We start from the raw sequence: 23,841 nt of genomic DNA on the forward strand, positions 1-23,841 counted from the left end.
TTACCTTTGTAAATACAGGAGCAGCAATTATAGGTCTTCCATCCAGTCCTTGCAAATAGTTAGTGGGGCTTTGAGCCTGTAGATTGCAAAACATCACATGATGATGTTTAGGTGTACAGAGGCTATTTCTCTATATACAGGAGAGACATGCTTTTGGAATGACACAAAAGAGATTTTGGTGGGTGAAGTCCAAAGAAAAATATTTAATGCAACGAATAAAAGTTGTTCTGTTATAGACAACTGGTAGTGGTCCTTCTAGATGCGTTACTGCTGAGTAACAAAAATGCTGTTGCCTTATTGCCTTATTGAGTTAATCATGGCAAGGAAAACTTCAATACAGTGTATTATAACACCTGTCATTAACACTTCACTAAGGCAAATCTATGTAGACTGCTTGATGGTAGTCTCCTTTTAAAAATTCTTACAAAATATTTGTGGATGTTAATAAGGAAAATTTAAGTCAAGTCATGTGTGTGACTGCTACTGTAATTCTTCTCCTTTGCCAAAACCGAACAATTCACAGGGGTGGAATGTCAACCTGTTGATCCAACTCAACAAAATCAGAATGAAATTGTTCTCCTCCTGGAAAACTTGCTCATATAAGTTGATTAATAGAGTTTTTCATTTTAGTGAAATAGAAGCTGCCCCAGAACAGCAGAATTAGTGATTTGGTACCCCAGGAAACATAGCCAAATTTTATAGATGGTGTCTTAATAAGCCAACAAGCTTAAAAGTGGTAATTTTTGAGATAACTATCAGTCTTGACTTAGGCAACCTCTGTCAAAATGGCCAAATGTCACAAAGGCTTAATTCTATTCTCTTTGTAGTCAAAAGTAAATGTGCATTACTTCACCTGTTCAGTATCTGTTTATTGGTTACCACCTAATGGTAGGCTGTAAACATTGAAAAGGCAATGTAAAGCAAGTTTCTCATCAACTTTTCTGTTTTATTTTTCAGTAAATATGGCTATTCTTTCAATTAGGAAAGAATTTACAGTTATGAATATTCTGACAGTTTGCAACAAAAAGAACTACAAAAGCATGCTAACATTAATTGGAAACTCTTCAATATGGATATTAAAATGTTATGTGGTAAATAAGCATATCTGCATGTAAAGTAAACATAGTACTGAAATGATTTAGCTTAAAATAAGTTTCAGTGAAAGAAAATGATTTGAAGCGAGTTCTGTAGAGAGGGAGATGAAAAAGTTTTAGGCTGCCGCTATTGACAGTGAATGAGTCAGTCTGCAGCGTGAAGACGCCAGTGAGTTGATTTACACATCCAAGTGCCCTTCACGGCATGCAGTCTCTGACTTGCTGGAGTGCACACAGATTCCCGCCGCTGGCTGAGCTAGCAGCAGCTGTTGCTTCTGCTCACTGCCGCAGAGATGCCTGTAACCTGGGGATGAAAGGTTCCCTTCCCTTTGCCAGGTGCTAAAGGTTAGCTGGCAGGCAGGACCTCTCTTCTGTGTATGTAACTACTGTATGGCTGTGAGACTCAAAGCTGAAGTTCAACAGCAGAGTGAAAACTAGAAAATTTGGGTCTTCTGAGTCACAAACTGTAGAAGAAACACCTTTTTAAGAGCTTGCTTTTGGTCCTTGAAATTCACCACGTTGTCTCCCTTACCTGCTTAACTGGTGTTGACACAGGCTGGACAGGTACAGACACAGGCTGAACCATGGCAGATGGTGCCTTGGAGGTTTCTTGGTGTTTGGTTGTAGCTCTAATAGCAGGAGATGCTGCTTTCAAGGAGCTGTCATCTGGCTTTGGTTTGCTGTGAAATATTAACCAACAACAAGTTTTCTAGTTGGAAGATAGAGCTACGTGTGTGTCCCTTTGTTATGTCTGTCCCAGTTACATGTCAGCCTCAGCCTCACTTCTGGGATTGAATTCCAATTGGTCTAAACCGATATGTACTCCCAGATAAACTGCATTTTATAATTTTATAAGAATCAGGCTGCATATCTTGCCGCTCTAATCTCTCATACTTAGTTCAGTTACACCAAATGTAATAAATGGCCTCAATTATTAGTGTGGCTTGAAAGCTGCTGTTAACAGCTCTGAGCAGCATGAGAGTGTGATGCCAGTTTCTCAGAGGGCAATGCTAGTTTCTCTTGCACTGCTTCCTGAGCCTATAAGGTAATGAAAATACTATTGCCTGCTTGGATACAGATTCAATAATTTACTGCTGAAAAATAAAAGGAGAGGGGTATGCTTTCTGACCAACATATCATGCAATTTTGGTAGTGTACAGGTTGGCACCTCCTCACTTCTAGGTTGTTTCTACATGGAAGTAAAAGAGTTGAGCCTATTTATTTTTATTGCCAAGTAAAATAATGCAGACAATGAAGAGATGGTCTTTTTCTTCAGTTTGAGGTATGCACTGGCTGCTCTGGAATGTACCACAGGTTCCCTCAGGAAAGCCAGCCTTCAAACCAGAGGAAGACTTACTCAGAGTGAACATACAATTGTTACGATCACTGATTTCTTTTGTGAAACTGCACATTTTTTGCACCTATTCTCATATTAATTCCCTTTAATTACAGGTGTTCAGATTCATGTGACAAAAGCTGGAAGCTAAGCAAAACTCTGACTATACCCAAACCTGATTTTCCATAATTCTATCATTTGAGGACATCCAGCTACAATGCCAGAGCATCGTTCTTTTTTCCCTAAGAAATACAGGCTGCAATACGTTACTTCACAATTTAATGAGGTAAGCAACCTAGAGATGGCATCAAGTGATCATGATCATGGTCAACAGTATATTAACACCTAATGAGATTAATAAAAAAAACCATGAGACATTTGGAAAAGTCTGAGCTAGCGCTATGAAAAACTTAGCAATTGGTCCCAAAATCTTTGAGATCTTCTTGATCTTAAGTTTTATATTGCATTTATCAAGTTTATCAAATTTTATATGACACTTATCAAAGTCCATAAGCCAATCCAGTCTGGAGTATTTTGTGACTTAGAAGTAAAAATCACCTAAGACAGGATTTGCTGTCAGCCCGAGGTCAGTCAAACACACCGCAGTGTTTTGTATTTGCAATTTAAAAGAAAATGACATTTGTAATGAGTATGACCCTCCCTTATAAATAATGGAAAAAACCCAGGGTGCACAAGTCTGTCTGATTAAAATTTGCTCTTTATATAGCTTGCTTTTGGGATTGAATTAATGCATACAAAGGTGTTCAAAATAAAAGATGTATTATTTTAGTTTTCAGCCGGTCTTTCCAGTTAATAGAAAGGCTTTGATTCTGAAAGACTGTAGATTCTAACAGCATTGGATCAGGTTCTAAATGCAGAGGGAATGGATTTTATGTGGGAAAAGTGAAATTATTTCCCAGGTTTTAGATTACATCTGACACCTTTTCTTTCCCTTTATAAGTAAATAGTCTTTTATACCCATCATTTCAGTTTACTCCAGTTCATATGTATTAACTTCCTTATCTAAAATCTAAATAATCCATGTATAGCCATCTCCCGCCAAAGACTTCATGACACAATATTTTCCTGTGAGAAATTTTACTACACTGTTTTTCCAAGTCAGATGCTTAAATCAGCATTTAATTTGAGTCCAGTCAAATGGCATCTATTTTTAGTAAATTAATTTTAGTAGTTTAATCTTTAAGGTAACATATTACTTCTTATGTTTATATTTAATATTAAAGTTTCAATTTTTAAGCTGAAGTTGAAGACACATAAGCAAACGTGAATTTGTTCCATACTACTTGTAAAGCAAACAAACACACAAAAAAACCCCAACCCAAACAATTCAAACAAATCCCAAACAAAAGCCTAATGTTAGCAAAATATTAATGGAAACTGAAACGTCACACTTGTGGGTTTTTTAACTGTAAGAAATATGGAAGAGGTAATTGATTTTAAACTTACTGATACATTTCGTCTTTGATGGTTTCACCTTCAGAGTCAGATGAAGAGACTCCTATGCAAAAGAAAAAAAAAAATCACTTAGCAGAGGGTTTTTTGGAGAAGTTTATCTATGAATGATACAAACCTTTATTCATATTTCCTCTAGAGCATTCTAAGGATATGTACTATAAAGCTATGCCAAAACAAAAAATCACATTGCAGTGGAAATGAACCAATGTTGCATACTGGGTAAGATGCAGAACTGCTATTGACATAAGACAGATTTGGGATAAGATGCAACTGAAATGAGGAAAACAGCATCCAAGAGTGAATGTATACCTATGTCTTCCTCAGGTTCTCTTTAAAATACCACTAGTATGATTTCGTCTTTAATTGCTGTTGTGAATCAAGTTTTTTCAAGCTTTTTTCCCCTTAGACACCTGATACTACCAGTTTTAAAAAAAAAAAGGGGGGCGGAAAAAAAGAGAGAAACCTGGAGTCGTAGCTATTTTTCTTAAACTAGTGACTTGTAGCACAGTTTGGGGAAGATACTAGCTCAGTTTACCAACAGCTGTCTCAACTGAGACATTTTACAGTTCTGATTTAGCCTTCACTGCATTTGGAATGTGCATTTTCTCTGCAGTTCCTGCCATTGAGCATCTCCATCAGCCATGGCTTCCATCCAACATCCACTGAGTTAGGTGAAAGCAGGCCTTGGCCCCAGTCTTGAGAACTAGTAAATCGCTGCCAAGCACAAACATCTCCCATTAATGTCAGGGGCAGTGCAGATACTAAAAAAGGATTCGTCCTTTTACTGTCAGATTAGAGATGTGAAAGAAGAATAACAGTAGAGCAAAATTAACCTTCTATGAAGTAGGGTAGGTGCTTTAAATTATGAATGGTCCCACTTGTTGTCAGTGATGGTAGTCATACTATATTTCTCTGCCTGAGAAATGGCAAAAAGGCAAAAGGAAAAAAAAAAGATTCTATGTGTTTATTTTAAATTTGTAATCCTGCTAGCACAATGATGGATGCAATCTAAAACCTTGCCCAAAAAAGTGTTAAAAAGAAATATAATAAATAGACCTCTCTTAAGCCAAGAAGGATATATTAAAAACATAGGGAGAAAGAAGACAGACCTAAATTTGCAGCCATATATTCTGTTTTATTTGCAGCATCTATTGTGCTAGTAAAATATCAAATTGCTGGCGTGTTTATTTTGCTTATAATGTCCCAATAGCAGGCTAGGATGAAGCTATCCTATATTCAATTTGTAATAATGACTGTAGGAAAAAGGGAGTAATAAGAATTAGACACAAAGTTTAGGTTCTTATATTTCTGTAGAGTAACCACAGACAAAACATATAAGGTGGCATCAGAATCTGAATATTTCTAGACTTCGATCTTGCAATGAGACATATAAAATCTCTGGGAAGCAACACAATAAAATTATATGTGAAGGGCAGTCACTTGTCTGAAGAGTATTTTGCAGAGAAATAATAAATACGTTAATAATGATGGAAAGTGTTGACTCCCTGCTATGTATTTTTTGTGACAAATCTGTTACAGTTAACATACAAAATACATAATTGTATCTTAATCCTGTATGATTAATTTCAACAATCAATTTCCACAACAATTCTAACATTACCTTCTATGTAAATCTCTGCAGAAGTGGAGTCTGTTCCATAGATGTTTGAAGCAAAGCACGAGTAACGTCCTGTATCCTCCTCAAAAGCTTCAACAATAACCAATGAGTGTTGATCACCTGTCTGGATAATTTGAATGTCTGGTGAGTTTTCAAGCTCCTTCCCTTCACAGTACCACCTGCAAGGTAAAAAAATATTGTTTATCAGTGCAAAAAACTTGACAACTAGAATGACAATGTTGGAAGTCTTTCTGATGACAAAATGAGTGGGGTTTAGCCTGAAGGTTCTGACAGAGTACTGCAGGCAAGTGTTGAATCTACAGTCATAGGAATAAAATATGATTTTCCTAATACTCAGTTACAGCAAATAATAGAGCTCCTTTCTTTGCAGTATTTAAACATACTTACAAACTAGTTTATGTAAGTGACTGTAGCACACATTTTTCTTGATATACAGATTTCAATAGCAGAGTAGAAGAGCTCTGAATTTGTAATGCTATCATTCCAGCTCTGAATTTCTCTTGTACATTCAGATCTGTGTTGTGGCTTAAACTGTAGCAAAAAACCCCAAACCCCAAGCAAGTAAATTTCCCTCAAACTTGTAATTCCAAAGTTCATGTTGATTCAGAATGTGAATGTAATTTACTCTAATGTTACTCTTTGTTTTGCCGTATGTTTAAGGCAATCTGCTTTTTACAAAAGATGGCATAAGTATATCTCAAGGAGAGATGATCTATTACAATAGAGAGGTACTTCCTTAAAGGGACATGGCCAATGAGACAGCTGGACCTTGAATTCTTTTCTGCATCATATTGCTGTTTCTCTTTTAAACCAAGCTATGCATCCAAGAAAATATTGGGCCCTTTAGAGACTTCATGCTCTCATCTAAGGCATTCTTAAGTCCCTCAGTGTTCAGAAGGGTTCTTTCAGTAGAAAATGCAAGAATCCAAGCAAAAGTAAAAGCAACACCTGAAAAGACAGCTCCATGGGATGTGTTAATGACAGTAACCATCAGCTCAACCTGAGAGCTAGGAGGAGGGGCGAGCAGGCCTGATTGCTATTGCTTGTTCATATGGAAAAGACAGAACAGAAAGAGAAAAAGCAGGTGGGTTTGCAGAACCAGATTCAAATTTAAGAAGACATTCTAGGTTTTATAGAGAAGGTGTAGTACTGTGTATAGGGATCCAGAGTTAAATGTTTGGGCTAATACTCACAGGTACCTGTATTTTTAGGTAACTAGCTAAATTTGAAAAGCCAAATGAAGATGCATTCATCTTCACTGTAACTTTTCTCATAAACATAAATAGATATGAAACTCCAGAAAAATATTTTTATTTTCTGTTTACTGCTGCTTTCTTAACTAGGTATGGTTGATTAATGCATCTTATGCCTGTGTGGGTGGGGACTGCCATACGGATAACATTTTTTATTCAATTGTTTTTTTAAAAATGAATAATCATTTTATCCATCTTTATATGGTAACTTGATAAAAGTACCTGATAGATTTTGGGTGCAAAAAAAAGTTATCAAAGCAATGGCAAATGTATTTACTATTATATATTACAGCAAGTAAGATTAGTTGTGGAAAGATAAAGAAATGTTTTTGAGTAATAAATTGTAATAATTCATATTTCCTGGCTCATACTATAAGGTACTTTGATACATTTCCATCTCAGATAATTTAGGGAAAAAAGAATTGTTTAACCATTCAATTGTATTCACCTCTTGGAAGCACAACTTTTTACAACAGTTTGTGCTACAAATTGAGCATGAAGAAAACCCCAAATTGATACCTTGGAGAAAACAAACCCTATAAGATGGTCCATACCAATGGAAAACCAGAATTTAACATAAGTAAAATGGAGAATTGAAAAAGGAGCTTCAGAGGGACTATGAGGTATGAAGGAGTACAGATCTGGAATTTAAATGCTGATTACATAGCTAAGAAGTAAACCATGCACTATTTGTGCACCATCAGTCCTAGCCATCCAGCATGGCTTTCTTAAAGTAGACAGAGTATTCCTCAGCCCACTTCGAGTTGCACATTAACATAATCTGTAGCCGTACAGTCAACTGACTTGAATGTACAGCTTGGAAAGTGTACAGATCTGCCTGTTAGGGAGGGAAGCTCCTGCACTGTAGAATGAATCATACTGCTTAACACAATTTCCCTTTTAGAAAGGCAAACATTTGTAGCTAGAGAGCTGGAGCTTAAAAGTCTTGGTTTGTGTCTACATCTGCTCGCTTACCCTATTTTACAATCGTCCATTGTAACAATAATTGAAAATGGCTCTAAGAAAATGACTGCTATGAATTTAACATTTCTGATGGCAATGGACAGTTATGTAGTAAATATCATCGTGTCAAAAGAGGATGCCAGTAGGGTGTAAAATGTCCCAGTTCTCTTCCCTGACATTTTGCAGCTGAAGTACAGCTTTGCTTCACTAAAAGGTATCCACATCCTTCTTGCAGGGTTTTACCAATGAGAAACTGGCACTGCTTTATGTGGAGAACTTCAACCAAAGATACTAATTTCTTTTCCATTTGAACCTTAGGGCTCTGATAGACAAGCTCTTGCAGATCTGGTGGCAGTACTTTAAAATGTTAAAATCCTGTTGCTGACTTCTTTGCTGGAGTTTTCTTGCTCTGAAGCAAGAATATGTTCCCAGGCCCAGCTGCCCCAGTTCTGGTCTAATGAAAATGGGTTTGCACCAGGACACTAGACATGTAAATCTAGGATAACGGAACCATACAAATTCTCCTATATATCACTTTTGGTAAATGTTAATAACCATAAAAGAAGGGACTGAGCAGTCAGGAGGCTGTAGCTGCATTGTAAATTGCCAGAGGTGTTTGCTTGAACTCAATGTGAGCCATGATGTTAAGAGTTTATTCTTCTGTCCCTCTGAAGTTTGACATAGCTCGTTTTCTACCAATCTTGTGGGCAAAATGAGATGCTCCGAGGTACTTTCTGTCAGTCGTTCTGCCTAGGACAACACTTTACTTCAGGATAGCTTTCATGCCACTTCTCAATGGAACCTGTTTAATGTACTTCACAATACCCTGTAAACAGTGTTCTGGACATTAACCAAACCCATACGACGTGCAACACCTTTGGAAATTTAAGAGACAGCTGTCATCATACAAAAGGGAGTCATAACATCAGCACATATCCTAGGATGCCAGGTGAGCTAGCACATGTAAAAAGATAAATAAGAACTTACTGGGTGTTCTGGCTCAGACTGCAAGTTCATCTAACCCAGCATGCTGTCTTGACAGTGGCCAAAAGCAGATACTTGCAGAAGAGTATAAGAACAGAGCAAGTATATACATATATATGTATGTATATTCACATATTGCTCCGGAGTATCTAGACATTCTCTTTATCTTTTTTCATCTTTTTATCTTTATCTTTTATCTACTATTCTCTTTCTTTTTTAGAAGGTGTGAAGCAGCACTTAGAAATAATTTAAAAAGGCAAAATCACTGGTCTTAAAATTATTATTTATGAACTACCTCTCTTTTAAAGGATTTCACTATCGCAGTACCATTGCCATTATTTTCTAGTAGATTAGATTGTGTAGTTCTTCACTAACATTTATTTTGCAAATCCTGCTTTTTATTTATGTCATCTTTATTTTGAAAGAATTCGTTTGCACTTCCATTCAAAATATGTTTTCTTCAAAAATAATCTTTCTAGCTTCTTCTGCTTGAGCTGTAGTGTTCATATTCCATCATAACCCAGTCAGGAACCTTCAGATCCTCTAATACAAGCCTCTTCGAACAGAAGGAAAAGCTACATATGTTTTAGACTTTGCCGCTAATGACTTGCACAAATCTGGTATTTTTGCCACTAATAATTAGATACAGTGGGATTTTTTGACTGCCTCCCAGAAGTGCATATTACATTTGCTTTTCTGTTCAGAGATATCTTTATAAACTTGTGTAAACAGACCTCATAGGTAGTTGTGGAGTCCTTGGTATCTAGAACACAAACATCTACTGCTTTGGATAAAGGACAACTCTATCATGAGTACATAGAGGAAACATTTAACAATCCCAAGGGAGAAGTATGGTAATGTGCATTACAGGGTTGATTGAAAAGGTCCTTTGAAATGGATTAGTGCTGTTTTTAAGTTCCAGACCAGGAAATTATATAGGATTCCTGTGATTCCAAAGGGGGAATTTTTTAAATTCTATGTACAATATGGTTTATTCTTCTGTTGTTTTCATGATTTGCAATTGGTGATAGCTGACGAGGTCATATTTTCAGGAGAGAAGTCCTAAGGTTCATGCACAGTTATATTACTACAAGCACAAATTCGGTATATGAATGTACAAGTTGCCTTTTAGGTGTGTAATTCATGTAGGCAACTGTGTACTTTGGGAGCTGAGTCATGGCACTTACTCATGTCTTTTTATATACCTACCTCATGCCTCTTCCTTATAATGTAGTCTTGTTTTAGCATGTTAACTTTAGCAGATATGAAAAACCATTAAAGAGAGTGCCCGAGTTCTAGAATTTTATTTCATTTTCAGCAGCACCTTTTCAGAACATTAAAACAACTTATGAGGTACCGTGATACTGTATTTTTGTGTCCACTCAAGTGTGTCTCCTCACTGCTTTGTGTGACACATAAAGCAAAACACATTACACAAAATGCTGCAATAATCACCAGTAAGATATAAGGACTCTTTGTGTTTCTACTGATCAGCTTTTCCAATTCACCTGTTGTGTTTGTGTAGAGATAAGTCTGTATTCCATGCCTTTGTGATGCACAATTCTAATTTCCTATAAGCAAAATTAAATACACCATGTAAGCTATTTCTTCCAGTTATTTTAGTAGTATGTGAGTAGCATATTCCTTTAGTAGACTCAAGCAGACAAAGAAGCAAGATTGAGTTAATTCTTTTCTTTGCAGTTATTTTTTCCTCTGACTAATCTAAAATTTGCAAGTAAGTGATTTAAAACTTCAGGAATAAACTTCTGTTTCAAACCTGTGTTTTGTTCTCCTATGTGTTCTTTAGTCACTATTTTCACCATAATGTTAAAGTACTTTGAGATTAAGCCAAGAAAAAGAGTGTGCTACATGTGTGTTATCTCTTCACAATGCTTGTAAATGAAAAACAATTCTCTCTTGTAGAATTAAGCTTTACGTAAATCTTTTGGTGTGACCATATGTACTCCTTGCTTATTAACATTTTATTTTATTCTTACCATCAAAATGTTGTACGTGGTAGTAATGAAATGTCAGTTCCAACGGGAGTTCTGACATTGAGATACGTGGCATGACTGAAGTAGCAATACTCTCTGTCACTGACATTTCATTCCTGCCATGAATTGTAATGATAGCTTCATCATACAAGGCAGGTTCACATTAAGCACAAGTAGTGTCATCTGCTGTGCCAAATTCATCCTAGGTCTTAACCCATTGACTTGACTGGAGTTGCATGTAAGAGAAGTTTGGTGCTCTAGGCTTTGAGCACTAAAACAGATAAATGTTTTCATTTGGCAGCCAGGAAAAAAAAAACTTAATCAATCTTACGTGATTTCAGTCTCTCAAAATCTGTAATTAGTTGCAGATCTAGTCTCCTTAAACAAAGCAGCACTAAAATGCACATTTTAAGCTTTGTATGCCTATGTTAAAGAATGTTTTCATGGAAACCTTATGACATACAGCCTGTTTTTAGAACATCAAATCCTCATGACAGTTCCAGGATAGCTATGTATGCCAAACCATGCAATGTGATTCATAAGTAAAATTAACCTAGGAGTGATGTGCCAAACAGTTTGGAAAAATGTAGGCACCTCTGAACTTGAGGGAGCTCAGTGGAGAGGAGTGAATGTCACACCTATCATTACTCACACAGAAACAGCGCTGTAGAAGGAAGCATGAAAAGGAGGTCATCGAAACCTTTAACACTTTGGAAGTATGCTACACGCTTCTGTTAAATGCTTATTTCTAACCTGTGGTATAGTCAGAGTACAGTAATCAATCAATAATTGTACCAGTTCTCTTTAATTGCAAGCTAAGTTTGAGCTAGCTAGAGGCCCATATACTATAGTATCAATCTTTGTTCATCTCGTCTATGTCACTGCATTCAGATAATGATACTGAAAAATGGGTAATGTTTCACTGAAATTTCTTTCTAAATAGGTAGGCTTAACGAGCTTCCTCTAACATGTGGGCTTGTTATATTAAGGCTGAGTTATCTTAAAAAGTGGTTGGACAGTTCTATCTGTATTCAACCAAGCAGGATTTAGCTTTCCATATACTGGTCCTTCAAATAACTTCCCAGTTTCGTCTCTTGCTCCACCATCCCATTTTCTGTTCCTCAGTGAGCCCTCGTATATACCAGATAGTTACCTACAAGCCTGTAAATTACACTTCCCAGTTTCGTCTCTTGCTCCACCACCCCATTTTCTGTCCCTCAGTGAGCCCTCGTATATACCAGATAGTTACCTACAAGCCTGTAAATTATACTGCTTTATCACTGCCAATAATATTTTGACCCTGATTCATCGTGAATGTCATTTACAGCATTTTTTACATCATCAATTTTGTTTTGTACTGTCTTGCTTTCAGATGTGGTATCTGTCCATCATATTTTCCAGTCCTTTCCGTTCCTGTGATCAGCTTCTTTTTAAATCTGATGTCTCTAATTTCTCTCTTGTAATCCCCATTGCATCAGTTTAACCATCTGATTGCTCCTAGTGTTGACTGAGAAACTACATTACAGAGCTTGTTGAGTCTTGTTCTTGTTTCACAATGCTCTGGGTTCCCACAATACCGTTTCTACATTGTAAGTGTATATATTATAAGCATTTTAAGTAACTTGGGATTCCTTTCTGTGGTTAGGAAGTCCGTTTTAAGTCAAAGGATGCAGGTAAGCATGCATTAGCATACATGTGTCCCAAGGATGCTTGTTTACTAAGCTTGGTCATTCAGCTAAGTTGAAGAAGAAATGCCTCAAAGCCAGTCAGCGTTAAGCTTTCTTTCATCAGTTGCCACCTTGCCAGTTAGTCTTTTCCTATGTCTACTGATTTTTGTGTCTCTCTTACTTATCTATTAGAATTCTTCTCTCCCTGCCCAGCTCCAACAGATACTGAACTAACAGACCTCAGAAAACTGTTACCCTCAAAGGAAGACAAATTTCCTGTTCTGAGCCCAGTTCTGGACACAGTTCTGCAACTATGGCCAACAAGATGCTTCCTTCACTATTTTGGAAGCTTTGCCCAGCAGATCAAAGACAAGCACTATTTTTAGTGAAAAAAACCTGCATTCTCATGCTCCCCATGGTTAATGGAACACATACCCCAAAGTACATTAAATTTTCTGGTTTTCTCATGCTCTAGCAGTGACTAAAAAGGCCACAATCACTGGAAGCACATGAATATTTATCACTCAGGCAAGTGAATTTTTTACACCCTTTCTTAGTGTTACTCCTACACATTGGTGGAGTTGAAAAAATCTTGGATGACCAAGACAAAAGTTTTGTTAACAAACAATTATGATCAAGAAAGTCTGTTCAAGCAGCTAACATTCCCAGCTTTCTCCTTAGTATAGCATGTAAACACACACACATGCACACAATAACACAGGGGGAGCGAGAATTCCAATTTACCCCCTTGTGATTTATCTTTTATTTGTTAGTTTACATTGTGAAACTGAAAGCTGAGCCTGATCATTTTCTTAAGCTTGACTGCTTGGGACTGATTTTCCCTATGGAATTTCTTTCTCCCTGTCCCTACTTCCATTGGCATTGGGGCATCAGTGTGCGAGTTCTGGACTTCTGTGTCAGCTCCTCTAAACTCTGATCTGGCTACAAAGCATGAGTCAGAAAACCAAGCATGCATTTCTGTTTGGTGCAGTGTATTATCATTGATAGAGTCTGATGGATGCTTATTCTATAAAAGTGTAACTGTTCACAAAAGTACCTTATTTTATCATTTACTGTGAACAAAATCAAATGTTACGATAGAAATGTAAATGGAAAAGCTTCAGTTTTGTTGGGACAAAAGTAGACCCAAGTTACAAAGATGCCTGTTGTCCAATTCTGTGGAATCAAGTGGTCCCTGAATTGGGTGCATAGGCATCCTGGCCATCCCTGGATACTCCATGGGATGAGTCATTGTTCCTGGGTTCTCCGATCTGTCCTTGCGAGGCTTCAGTGACTTTATAGTGTCAGCTTCTAATTCAGACAGTTGTTAAACACCTCAACTTAGATGGCATGAACACCTTGTCAGTTTTAGGTATGTGTCAATGGCAGGGGCATGACATGCTGTTACAAGGATTATTGTGTGGCCTTCTGGAGAAATACATAAAATTAGCATTGTGCACCCGACTATTATGTCTATAAACAAGCAATTCAGTGTTCACCTTTTCTGAATGCAAAGAAAGCCAGATTGAATTTGTGTACAGGTCTCTATACATAAGAGAAGATTATTTCAGTTGTTTTCTTTGTATTATAAACTATGAACGATGAGAGGAAAAAATATTATTTCTGATGTCCAGGGATCCTACTGACATTTTTAATATCAAGAAGATTTATCAAGGCAAGTGCCTGGAGGAATAAGTCTCAATGTCTTTATAAGCAAGAGAGTGTTGCTAATATCTAGGGGATGATGATATTTCCTGTCTGCTTTCTGTCAAAAAAAACAAATTTCTGGCACTGTTTTCTCTTTTAATCAGACTCCTCTGTGAATTTAAGGGCTGAACACAATACAACATTTATAATGGCATAAGCTGCACCAAGGAAATACCTCAAAATTGTTAATTAAAGCAGTGAGTTTAGATAGGAACCATAGTAGAAAGCATATTCTTCCCAAACAAGGTATTTCCTCCAGCTTTAGAACAGATTGCTCTTCTATAAACAAGTCATTTAGTCCTTTGGAAGTTCACATTCCTGTCATGGACAAGACACCCTGCGTGGCACCACAGGTCAGGGCCTTGTCAGGGACTGAGAACCTACATGTTACTATTGAGGGCACTAGTGAGGCAGAACAGTCTGGCAGTCACAGTTCGGAGATCCCAAGAACTGGGTAACTTCTGGTCTTCCTGACAAGGTTGTCCACAACTGCAGACAGGCCAAAACAAGAGGATTCATTTGTAGATCCTTGTTCCTATATACTTAATATTGTGTTGTAAAAGTTTCTTCCTTCTGAAAAATTAGCAGCTGGTGTGCCAGAAATCCAAGGAAGTGGAAGACAAAAATTCTTTACCACAAAGATCTTTGGAGCTTCTGTCTTTGGACGTTGAGATAGTTTTCATTTGATGATAGTGCCTACTAGTTCAGTGAGAAAGATGATAAAAGGTGTTGACTGCAGTAGAAGTGGTAGTAGTGCTGTACCCAGCATTGTCTAAGTATGTAAGGAAGAGAATGAGCTGACAATTGGAAAAAACGGACCATCTGTGAAGCTTTAATTACATGCTGAAGATGCAAATAGTTCTTTTCAATATTTAGAAAAGTAATACTGATTTCTAAAATGCCTACAAAAGGAAAAGCAACCATCTAGACTAAGAGTGTCTATTTATGATCCTGCAGATATTACGATGCAAATATGTATAGTAGACCTCTAAAAGATGGATAGAGTTTTCCTTTCAATTGGATTGGTACAGTCCCAGCAAAGGAAATATAATTCCACCACTGTAACTGGAAAGTAAATTTAGCTAATGAGCTCTATATGAACAAATTTAGATTTAGCAATGCTGATGAGATCTAAGAATTTTCAGGATAAATTTAAAAGCTACAGTAATCTGTTTCTCATTCCACTGATGTCGTTGACAAAGTGTAGCCTTTTCACATTTCCTTTAATCTCCAGGGATCTTTGCAAATGTTACTTGTTTAAGTTTCAATATCCTCACAGATATCCATAGGTGAAAACCGAGGCATCAGAATTAGCGTGCTAGTCACACAACATAAGTAAGTATCAATTAATAAGGGTGTCTTACACTGATAAAATTGAAGTGTTTTTTCTCAGGTCACAGCAGAATTGTTGTCAGAATCTGCATTAGAACTGAGCTGGTCCTAGTTATTTGTATAATAACTTAAATGAATGCCTTTTCTCTCTGTTCATGTATGGGTGGTTTTGTTTTATTGCAACCTATGTTTACGTATCTCAAATACCTTCAGATATCAGCTTGAGGTCTCATGGCCATTGGTGATTTTAGCCGGTTTGCACAATCAGTCTTGATTTCCATAAAGATAACTAACATTTCTTGTTAAGGAGTTAGCACTTTCTTTTAATTATAGAAGTTCAGTATTTAAAAACAGTTCTCTAAAATTCAAAGAAAAGAATGTGTCCCAAAATATGTTGTCTTAAAATATAAGCAAACTTTTCTATGACTTAAAGAAAGCAGGTTTTTTTGTTAATACATTTTAATAACCAAGGTCAAGGGACTTCTGCTACAGATTACTGAAACATACGCATCAAAACATCTGTAAAGAGTAAGGCATACACCTGCTGTTACAGAAATACAAAATGGCAAGTGCAGAATATGTTTACCTGACTTCAGGTGCTGGGATTCCTACCACAATGCAGTCCAATTGCACTTTGGTTCCTTCAGGAACTTCCCTGCTCTTCAGTTTTTGAGTAAAGCGTGGTGGTTGTCCAATAGGCTCATCAGAATATACAGATGCAGATTCTGACTCTGTTTTTAGCTCTGCACTTGTTAATTGATTGATAGATTCCAAGTTTGCCGCCTGTTGATCATCTGTTTGTTCAAATGTTTTCTCTGGTTTGTTTTCAAAGTCTTGAGGTACTGGAATGGAAAGCCTTTCTCTGTTTTCTGATGTGCTAGATAGACTAGAGCTACTTCTTTGAGCAGGCTTATTCTTAGAATCAATTTTGCTCCTGTAGTTTTTGCATGTTCGAGGTCTTATTCTTTCAGAGTTGTGAGCTTTGAAAAGTGACGAGAGCTCCTCAATAAAATCTGCTGCCTTGTTTAGGAATTCCTTTTTTGATTCTGATTCAGAAGGGAGGTGGTGTTTCTTTAGATCTTGAGAGCTCCCTTTGGAGCCCTTTGTGTTTTTGACATGGTCCTGACAAAAGTTTGAGTGCAGGCCATTGTCTGATGTTTTCAACGCTGTAGACTGGGCCATTTGTTTGTGTTTTCCTGTGTTTTTTAGCGGATCTGGGGGATGCTGTGAATGTGCCTGAAGCTCATCCTGTTTAGATTCCAGTGGATTCTGATCAATAGCTTGTCTTGCCAGGCTTACACTTTCATCTAGCTCTTCTTGGCTCAAAAAGGCAGAGAGATCTGGAAGGTCATCTTGGGCAGCTACCTCATCTGAATCACCAGAAGCATTGCCATAATGGAAGTTATGAGAAGCTGGTTCCAATCTGCTTCTTTCACTCTTCCCTTGATGTTTAGTTTCAGCTAAATAACTTTCTCTCAGAAGTTGAGATATTGAAGTTGAGGATTCTAAACTGTCGTCTTGCATGCTGCCAACAAAAAGGACAAATAGGACCACACCTTATCAATAGCAAACTTTTTGATTGCACACAATTACAGGCTTCTGAAAAGCAGCACACATCATTTTCAAAGTGCATCTGTGTGCTGCATATTAAGTTGTAAGTATGGCCTTGTTTTAAAGGCCTACTTCTGCCTGATACTACTGCCTTTACCCAGTAAAATCAATCTTTTATCACTTTCTGCTGTTGGTAACCTTACATAGCTAAAGCAACTGCATGTGTGGTAATTTATACTTTGTTCCAGGCAAAGCTATAGAACTATTAACTGAGTTTAAATGTCAAATCTTCATCATTGCTGATGTGTGTTTCTTAGCTAAGAAACAACCTCATCAAATAGATTAAATGCTGGGTATATCAAGAACTGAAAGTTGTGAGAGTAACAGTACTTTTAAATTAAGTAAATTTAGCTTTAGTAGTAGTAGTAAGTAGTAAGTAAATGACCCCTCAAAAGCATTTGAAGGATAAGAGGAGGAAGGAGAAGGGGAGAGGAGAGCAAAAATATTCTATAGTGGCAATTTTTCATTTAAAATTCTTAAAGATATTGCATTATAGGAAGCAATAATGGTTCTAAATGTTCTGTACCTTCTTAAATTAAGCATTATTTCTAATAAGCTATTTAAAGTAAGTAGAGAATTACATCATTATTTGATACGAACATCGTTTGTACCACAGGCCTTTCAAAATCATTATCTTAGGTCATCCTGATTCTGAGAAGATGTACCATAGATGAGAAGACAATATCAGAAAGCCCATACTTAACCTGCATGCCCAATAAGCAAAGCTGAAGTATCCCTTTTGAAACTTTAGTAAGTACTTCTGCAGAATATTTTCCCTTTTATTTACACAAGAGCCATTATGAATGTAGAGGGATTCAGCCATCCTATTAACACACTCATCTTAAGGTGGCTTAAATATGAAGACAAATAAGGCAAATACTCTTCACAACTTTTCAGGGAGCTGGTACTTCACAGATACTGAAACAAGTGTACGACTATTTACTGGATCTGTCTCTCAGAAGATGCAATGCGCAGTAACTCTCTCCTTCATTTATGGCCTGGCAAGTCTTGCTCCTATGGTTTCAAATATTCGTATTCCAACGTGTCTGATTTGTCGCACTGCAGAAGGTTCTGTTCCTGTCGTGGCATCAGGAGAAGGGAACACGCATGCCCTTGCCTCAGCCATTTCCATTCATAGCCTTATGTCACAGCTTAAGTTGCCAGAGGAAGAGAAGTAAAAGAGGTATCTCTGCTGTGAAAGGCTTTCTGCTCTGCTAGCGGGACAGTTGTCCCTGGAAAAGGGCTGGTAAAAAGCAAATTAGCTGTAGTGCTGCAGTATTTCTTCCTGGAATGTGAACAACAACCCTTCTTCCTTATTTACAAAAAGGAAAACTTCAATTTTAACTGTTTGTATTCTTCTTCAATGAATGAACATAAAGCTATCATATTCTGATGTGCTTTTTGAGACCTTAATCCCTCTGCCTGAGGCACAATTTGTTGTATTGAAATTCTTTTTCTTACACAAATATTTAGCATTTTAGATTTAGATTTGGATTTTAGATTTATTTAGATAATTTTTTTTTAATTTTTTTTTTTTTGGTAAGATGAAACAAGCAAAATCAGTAAGACAACAAAGGCACCCAACCAAAATATTGGTAAGTTTGTGCCTGTACAAAAAATGACAAAACACCATATAAATTATATGCTTTTAAGCACCCAGTCTAATCCTTGCAACTGAGTCAGGGTCTGCAATACTAATTGAATACTTGGCGTTAAATTATCTGGCACAGTGTTTCAGTGAAGCTGTGGCACATAAGAGAACACTGATTTGGGAAGCCCACATGAGATAATGTTGTAAGCTGTTTCATGACTGGATAGAGTATGTAATTTAACCTCTTATGAAAACAAAGAGGTCTCCGCGAGGCTTAAAGTTCCCGCTCTATGTATACTACTTTTGCTTGCTCAGCTTTTACTTCTGAAACAGCTGTGCAACCTTACTGAAGCTGAACGTGTTTAAGGGGTTATATTATCTTGTTTATGTGCTGATAGCATACTATGTGCTGTAAAGGTCACAGCTAAGGCTACAGTTTCAATTCTGAAGAGTTTAAATACATTCTAACATAAGGAGTTTACAGACTGGAAGACAAACCTTGCACGTGAATGCACTGCAGACTGAGACTATAGCTGTAACATAGGGCAAGTTTGCCTTAGACCTCCTCCCCATGTGCCACCTTGCATCTACTTAAAGACAGAAGGGAAGAAGCAGAGCCATAGCCAGCTCTTTTCTCTGCACTGTGTAGCTGGCTTAGCCTGCAAAAAGAGTGTGTGCTTTTAGTGGGATGTCATAGAAGTTACAGGCTCTTAGACTATCTCTGGAGGGATGCAGCTCCATTCTAACCTCCCTACCTGTGGCTATGGCTAAATTATACCACCCAGCTGTATGTGTAGCTTTAGATGCTACAGCAGAAGGCTGCATTTTACCTGGTTGAAGAGATGTGTGTTTTACATGGTTGCAAAATTTAGCTTGCTACATTTCTTGGCCACTCTTTCTGAAACATTTCAGAATAGCACATCTTCATTTCATCTCAAATGTCATCAGAGCCGAAAAAAGATGACGCAGTTCTTTAGAGAACACTGGACATTCTAAGGAGGAAATGCAAGTAGGGAAATAATACTGTGTGATCAAAACCTGCCGAAGTCAAATGAAATTAAAGAACTCCTGCAATAATTTTGTTGAGAGGGTATATGAAAATCATCTGACTGTGACTATTCACGGTTTCATTTTCCTCTGTTGTAAAGCTATTGCTTGATTTTCTTACTGAAGTGCTATATCTCTTTGGACAGAGGTTGTTAATCACAGTGCAGCTTTCCTGCAAATAACCACAGTAAAGCAACTGTTCGGCATGGTTATTTGAGACTGCGCTGGGTCTTGCATATCTTTCATTCATCTTTTGAACAAAGCATTGAAACATGAAAGAAATAATTTCTGCTAATTCCCTTAAGGAGTATTACTGCAATATGAGGAGATGCTCTCAAAAACGATGTGTTTAGATTAGCTTTATAATTCTAGTTTGCAAGAAAATATGATGCAGAAGCCACGGTCTGATAGCAAAAGGAGGAAAATCACATGCAAATTAGTGCAAAATAGCAAACCAGGAGTGCCTACACCTGGTAAAAATATAAAATGATAGAGGAAATTAAAGTATTCGAATAAAAACTTCCTTGTACTGATGGTTTATTTTGGCTAGCTGCAATGCAGTTGTACAAAGCATCTCCCATTTGGATGACCAAGCTAGACAGCACAGCCATACATGGAAGAGCAAAACCCACTTGTCTGTCGCAGTCCTGAGTGAACATGTAGGAACCAAATGGACAAATTGCTGATTCAACCCTGTTTCTGCCTCTCTGATGGCAGTTGAGCAGATGTGAATGGGAGAAAACAAACAATTCCGCAGCAAAGGAGCTGGAACAACTTACTTCCTTCTGCCCATCAGAGCATAAGAGGTAGAAAGGAGCATAGTGCTCCTTCTGGTGTTGAGAAGGAAGTTATTGATGAGAATGAATCTGATGCCAAATTCTTAATCCTTAGAGAGCCATCACTTTTCTTTAGAGCTTACCCTGGGTCAGAATATTATATCTAACTCTTCTCTATTTTCAGCTTGTGTGGAAGATAACTTTTTATTCTATTTTTAGTAAGGAAGAAGTTGGGTACTAGTCAAATGTAGCACTTTGAGGCAGTGCCTGGCTACTGAGGTTTTAAGATATTTTGAATTATCTGATATTTCTAATTAAATGGAAAATGTTGAGTTTCCGCAAATGTTCCTGGGAGGGTACCAGACAATCCACTTACAATTATTAATTATCCCTTGCTTATGTCTTGAGAGATATCCGGTTTATTTTTTTTTTCTACAAGGAGTTATATTCTGCAAGGACTACAGAGGGCTGATGATTGAGGATGGGCTGAAGCCATTCACAGTCAGGAGAGAACAGCTTTGGTTCAAATGAGACCAAGCATACAGCCTGATGAGGTCTCTGGGCTAGACAGGAATAAGGCTTAATTCAATACCTTTTCTAAAATATCTATTAAACTGTCTTTCTAGTCAGTAAAAAGATCTCACCAGAGGAACAACTATGCTAATGCAGGTTTGATTAATGATAATTAATAGTAATTTAGCCTTTCTATAGCCACAGTTGGAATTTAAGCTCCAAAAATAAGATGTGGTCTTGACTCCAGTCTTTCTCTTTGCCTGACTTCCTCGTGTGTTTAGACCAAGATGTGGGATTGGCCTTGATATGCCTTGAGCCTTCCCTTTAATTTTTCCTTATTAGGGCTTTGGAACAAAGTGTGGCTGCACAAAAACCATCCCACGGTCCCTCAGTGTGCAGCAGCACAGAATACTGGCACTGAGTGGCAGTGCATGGCACATCGCTGCCATATCACGGGGCTAGCAAAATGTATACAGTAGCTTCAGATATCTCTGTTGAGCAGATAACTGCAGATAACTTCTCAGATAACTGTTGAGTAAGCAATAAGAATGACAAACTCTAGTTAAAAACACAGTAGACAGCAATCTATCATGTCAATGAAAGCACCAATAATTTTGCACATGGGAAAAATCTGTCTCATAATGAACCAGTATCAAGGTGAGGAACTGCAATGCTAGTTACAAATAATAGCCCTAAATTGGTGTTATTTAGGATTGAAAATTGTATGTGTGACTCAGGCAGTCAGGAGCTCTCTGCTCTTGACTAGTTTGTTACCTGTATCACCAGAGAAGTGCATTGAGGGCAACATTTTCTACTCCTGGGGCACTAGAAGCAGTGACCTTGGGCACCAATTATCCTGCGAGGCATCAGAGAATGTCACGAACAAAACCAACTGCATGAAGTTCTTCAGTCTACTAATTCAGTTTCCACTAGCCAACTAATTGCACAAGCTTTTTGACTTTCCAGGAGCCTATATTTATGGCAATGTTCTTTTGTTAGCCAAGTGATCCTTAGGATAAAATATTCACAAAGGCAGAATTAGTTTCCACAGTTTGTTTTGGCAGAGACTTAACCTGAAAATCCTTACATGGAAGGCAGGAAAATTACACCGCAGAAAGCTTGTGCAGTGTGACACTGAACCCTTTAATTTCTTCTTGTTTGAGGCTCACTCGGACTCATTGCTGAGTCATCACTGAAAGAATTTGAGCTTTTCCTATGAAAACAGCAGCAGTGAAATCTCAGCAAAACTGAAGGGAATTCCGGATGTATCTGGGTGCAGATCATCTGTTGTGTTTGGTGAGAGACAGCTTTGAATGCTTGATGCCCTTAAAATGTATTTTTCAGACACTCTCTCACTTTACCGTAATAGAGGTTATCTGCAAATAGCAGATATAATGCAAAAAGCATTTAAACTTTTTTTTTGGCTTTCAGTTGTAGTTAAAAAATGAGTAATTTTAGTCAGTACATGTTGTTCCTGTCTAGGTTTTCAGGCTACCATTACTTTAATTGTGACTGCTTTTCTATGAAACCCCAGTATCAGAACAGCTAGCAAACGGCTGCTTCTTTCTCTGCATAATGTCACCTTTGTGGCCTTTACACAGCAAGGCTCTGGACCTGTAGGCCCAACACCTCTGTTTGGAAACTGGAAAGTTTAGCAGATATTAGAGGCTGTATCTTTTTCCATTTAATTTGCATTTACCCGTACACTATAGAACACTACAGTTATATGGGTGTTTCAACTGTATGATTATGGCTATGAAAAACAAAGAGATGACACAAGTGATCTGTCTTGCAGACGTTTAACAATCACAATCGCATTCTTACATTCTTGCCGGAATTCTCGCTTAGCAGTTACCATTGTCACCGTTTCCGCTACTGCCTGTTGACAAGCTGTAGCTGCTGCAAGACAGACTGAGACTCCAGGCATAGGAAAGGTTAGGCTGGAGCAGAGGACTAAGGCTAGTGGTCTTGTGTGTGTTTGGGGGTGTGAATGTAAGATATTTTCAATAACTGTATTTAGAAAGCTGTGTACAAGAAGGTGGTTTACTTTTCTGTTTTAGACACATTAGTAGCTTTGAATTTGATTCCTTGTAATGAATCAAGAGATTCAGATGACTAAACTCCCATTTCCAAGTAATGTAGTTAAATAAGGGAAAATACGGAGGGAGCCTCCAAGCCCAGGAGTGTAACAGCTTCTGACGGAAACAAAGTCCCTTTAAGAACAAGTAAGCTAACGTTTATGTCCATGTTTAGGAAAGATCCTAATTCTTTATGTATATTTTTAAATATAATCTTTTTAATATTCTAAGCATACTTAGCATTTTCTTCTGTCTCTAATCCATTTTATAAATTCTAGACCTTAAACCTCTCATGTGATTGCAAGCCTAAAAGAGGCTGGTAGCTGTTTCTTGCTTGCTGTTTGTACATAGTGAAAAAGCTGCTGCTGGTGGTGTTTTAAGTATCTTCACATACTGCTGCTCTTTGCTTTAATGTAAATGTCTGCTGTTCAAGGGATTTTTTAATTGCTGTTATAACTGATGTATAGCTACTAGTGCTTCTGTTCAGAAAAATCAGTAGAATCAGGCCCTCTTCTGTAAGTAAAACCTCTAACAGTCCAGCTTCTGCCCTTAGGTACATTGCAGTATTGGTCTGGAGCAACTTCATTTAAACTGCCCAGAATTTACTTGTGGTAGCTGTGAACAGAATTACTAACTCCCACCTCACAGCCCATCTATTTGTAAATGCCACACAGTTAAATTTTTAAAATATTTTTTCAGGTAAAATGCAGTTTTCCTCTACAGACTTGAATCTTAAAGCTCGAAAAGTGTTACCTATGTACAGTTTTCTAAAAAGAAGGG

General features: G+C 37.5%; 1 protein-coding gene across 1 annotated transcript in view; it reads right to left on the reverse strand.

Moving 5' to 3' along the window:
• Positions 1-16,969, reverse strand: part of MYPN (myopalladin) — a 48,777-nt gene extending 31,808 nt beyond the window's left edge. The window contains exons 1-5 of the mRNA XM_010294791.1: positions 16,032-16,969; positions 5,528-5,703; positions 3,898-3,949; positions 1,627-1,774; positions 5-76 (exon numbers count right to left, since the gene is read on the reverse strand). Of these exons, the coding sequence (XP_010293093.1) occupies positions 5-76; positions 1,627-1,774; positions 3,898-3,949; positions 5,528-5,703; positions 16,032-16,969 (1,386 nt within the window). The remainder of the gene's footprint in view (positions 1-4; positions 77-1,626; positions 1,775-3,897; positions 3,950-5,527; positions 5,704-16,031) is intronic.
• Between the last annotated feature and the right edge of the window lie 6,872 nt (positions 16,970-23,841).

Source organism: Phaethon lepturus, unplaced genomic scaffold, assembly GCF_000687285.1.
Source record: "Phaethon lepturus isolate BGI_N335 unplaced genomic scaffold, ASM68728v1 scaffold11649, whole genome shotgun sequence".
NCBI lineage: Eukaryota > Metazoa > Chordata > Aves > Phaethontiformes > Phaethontidae > Phaethon > Phaethon lepturus.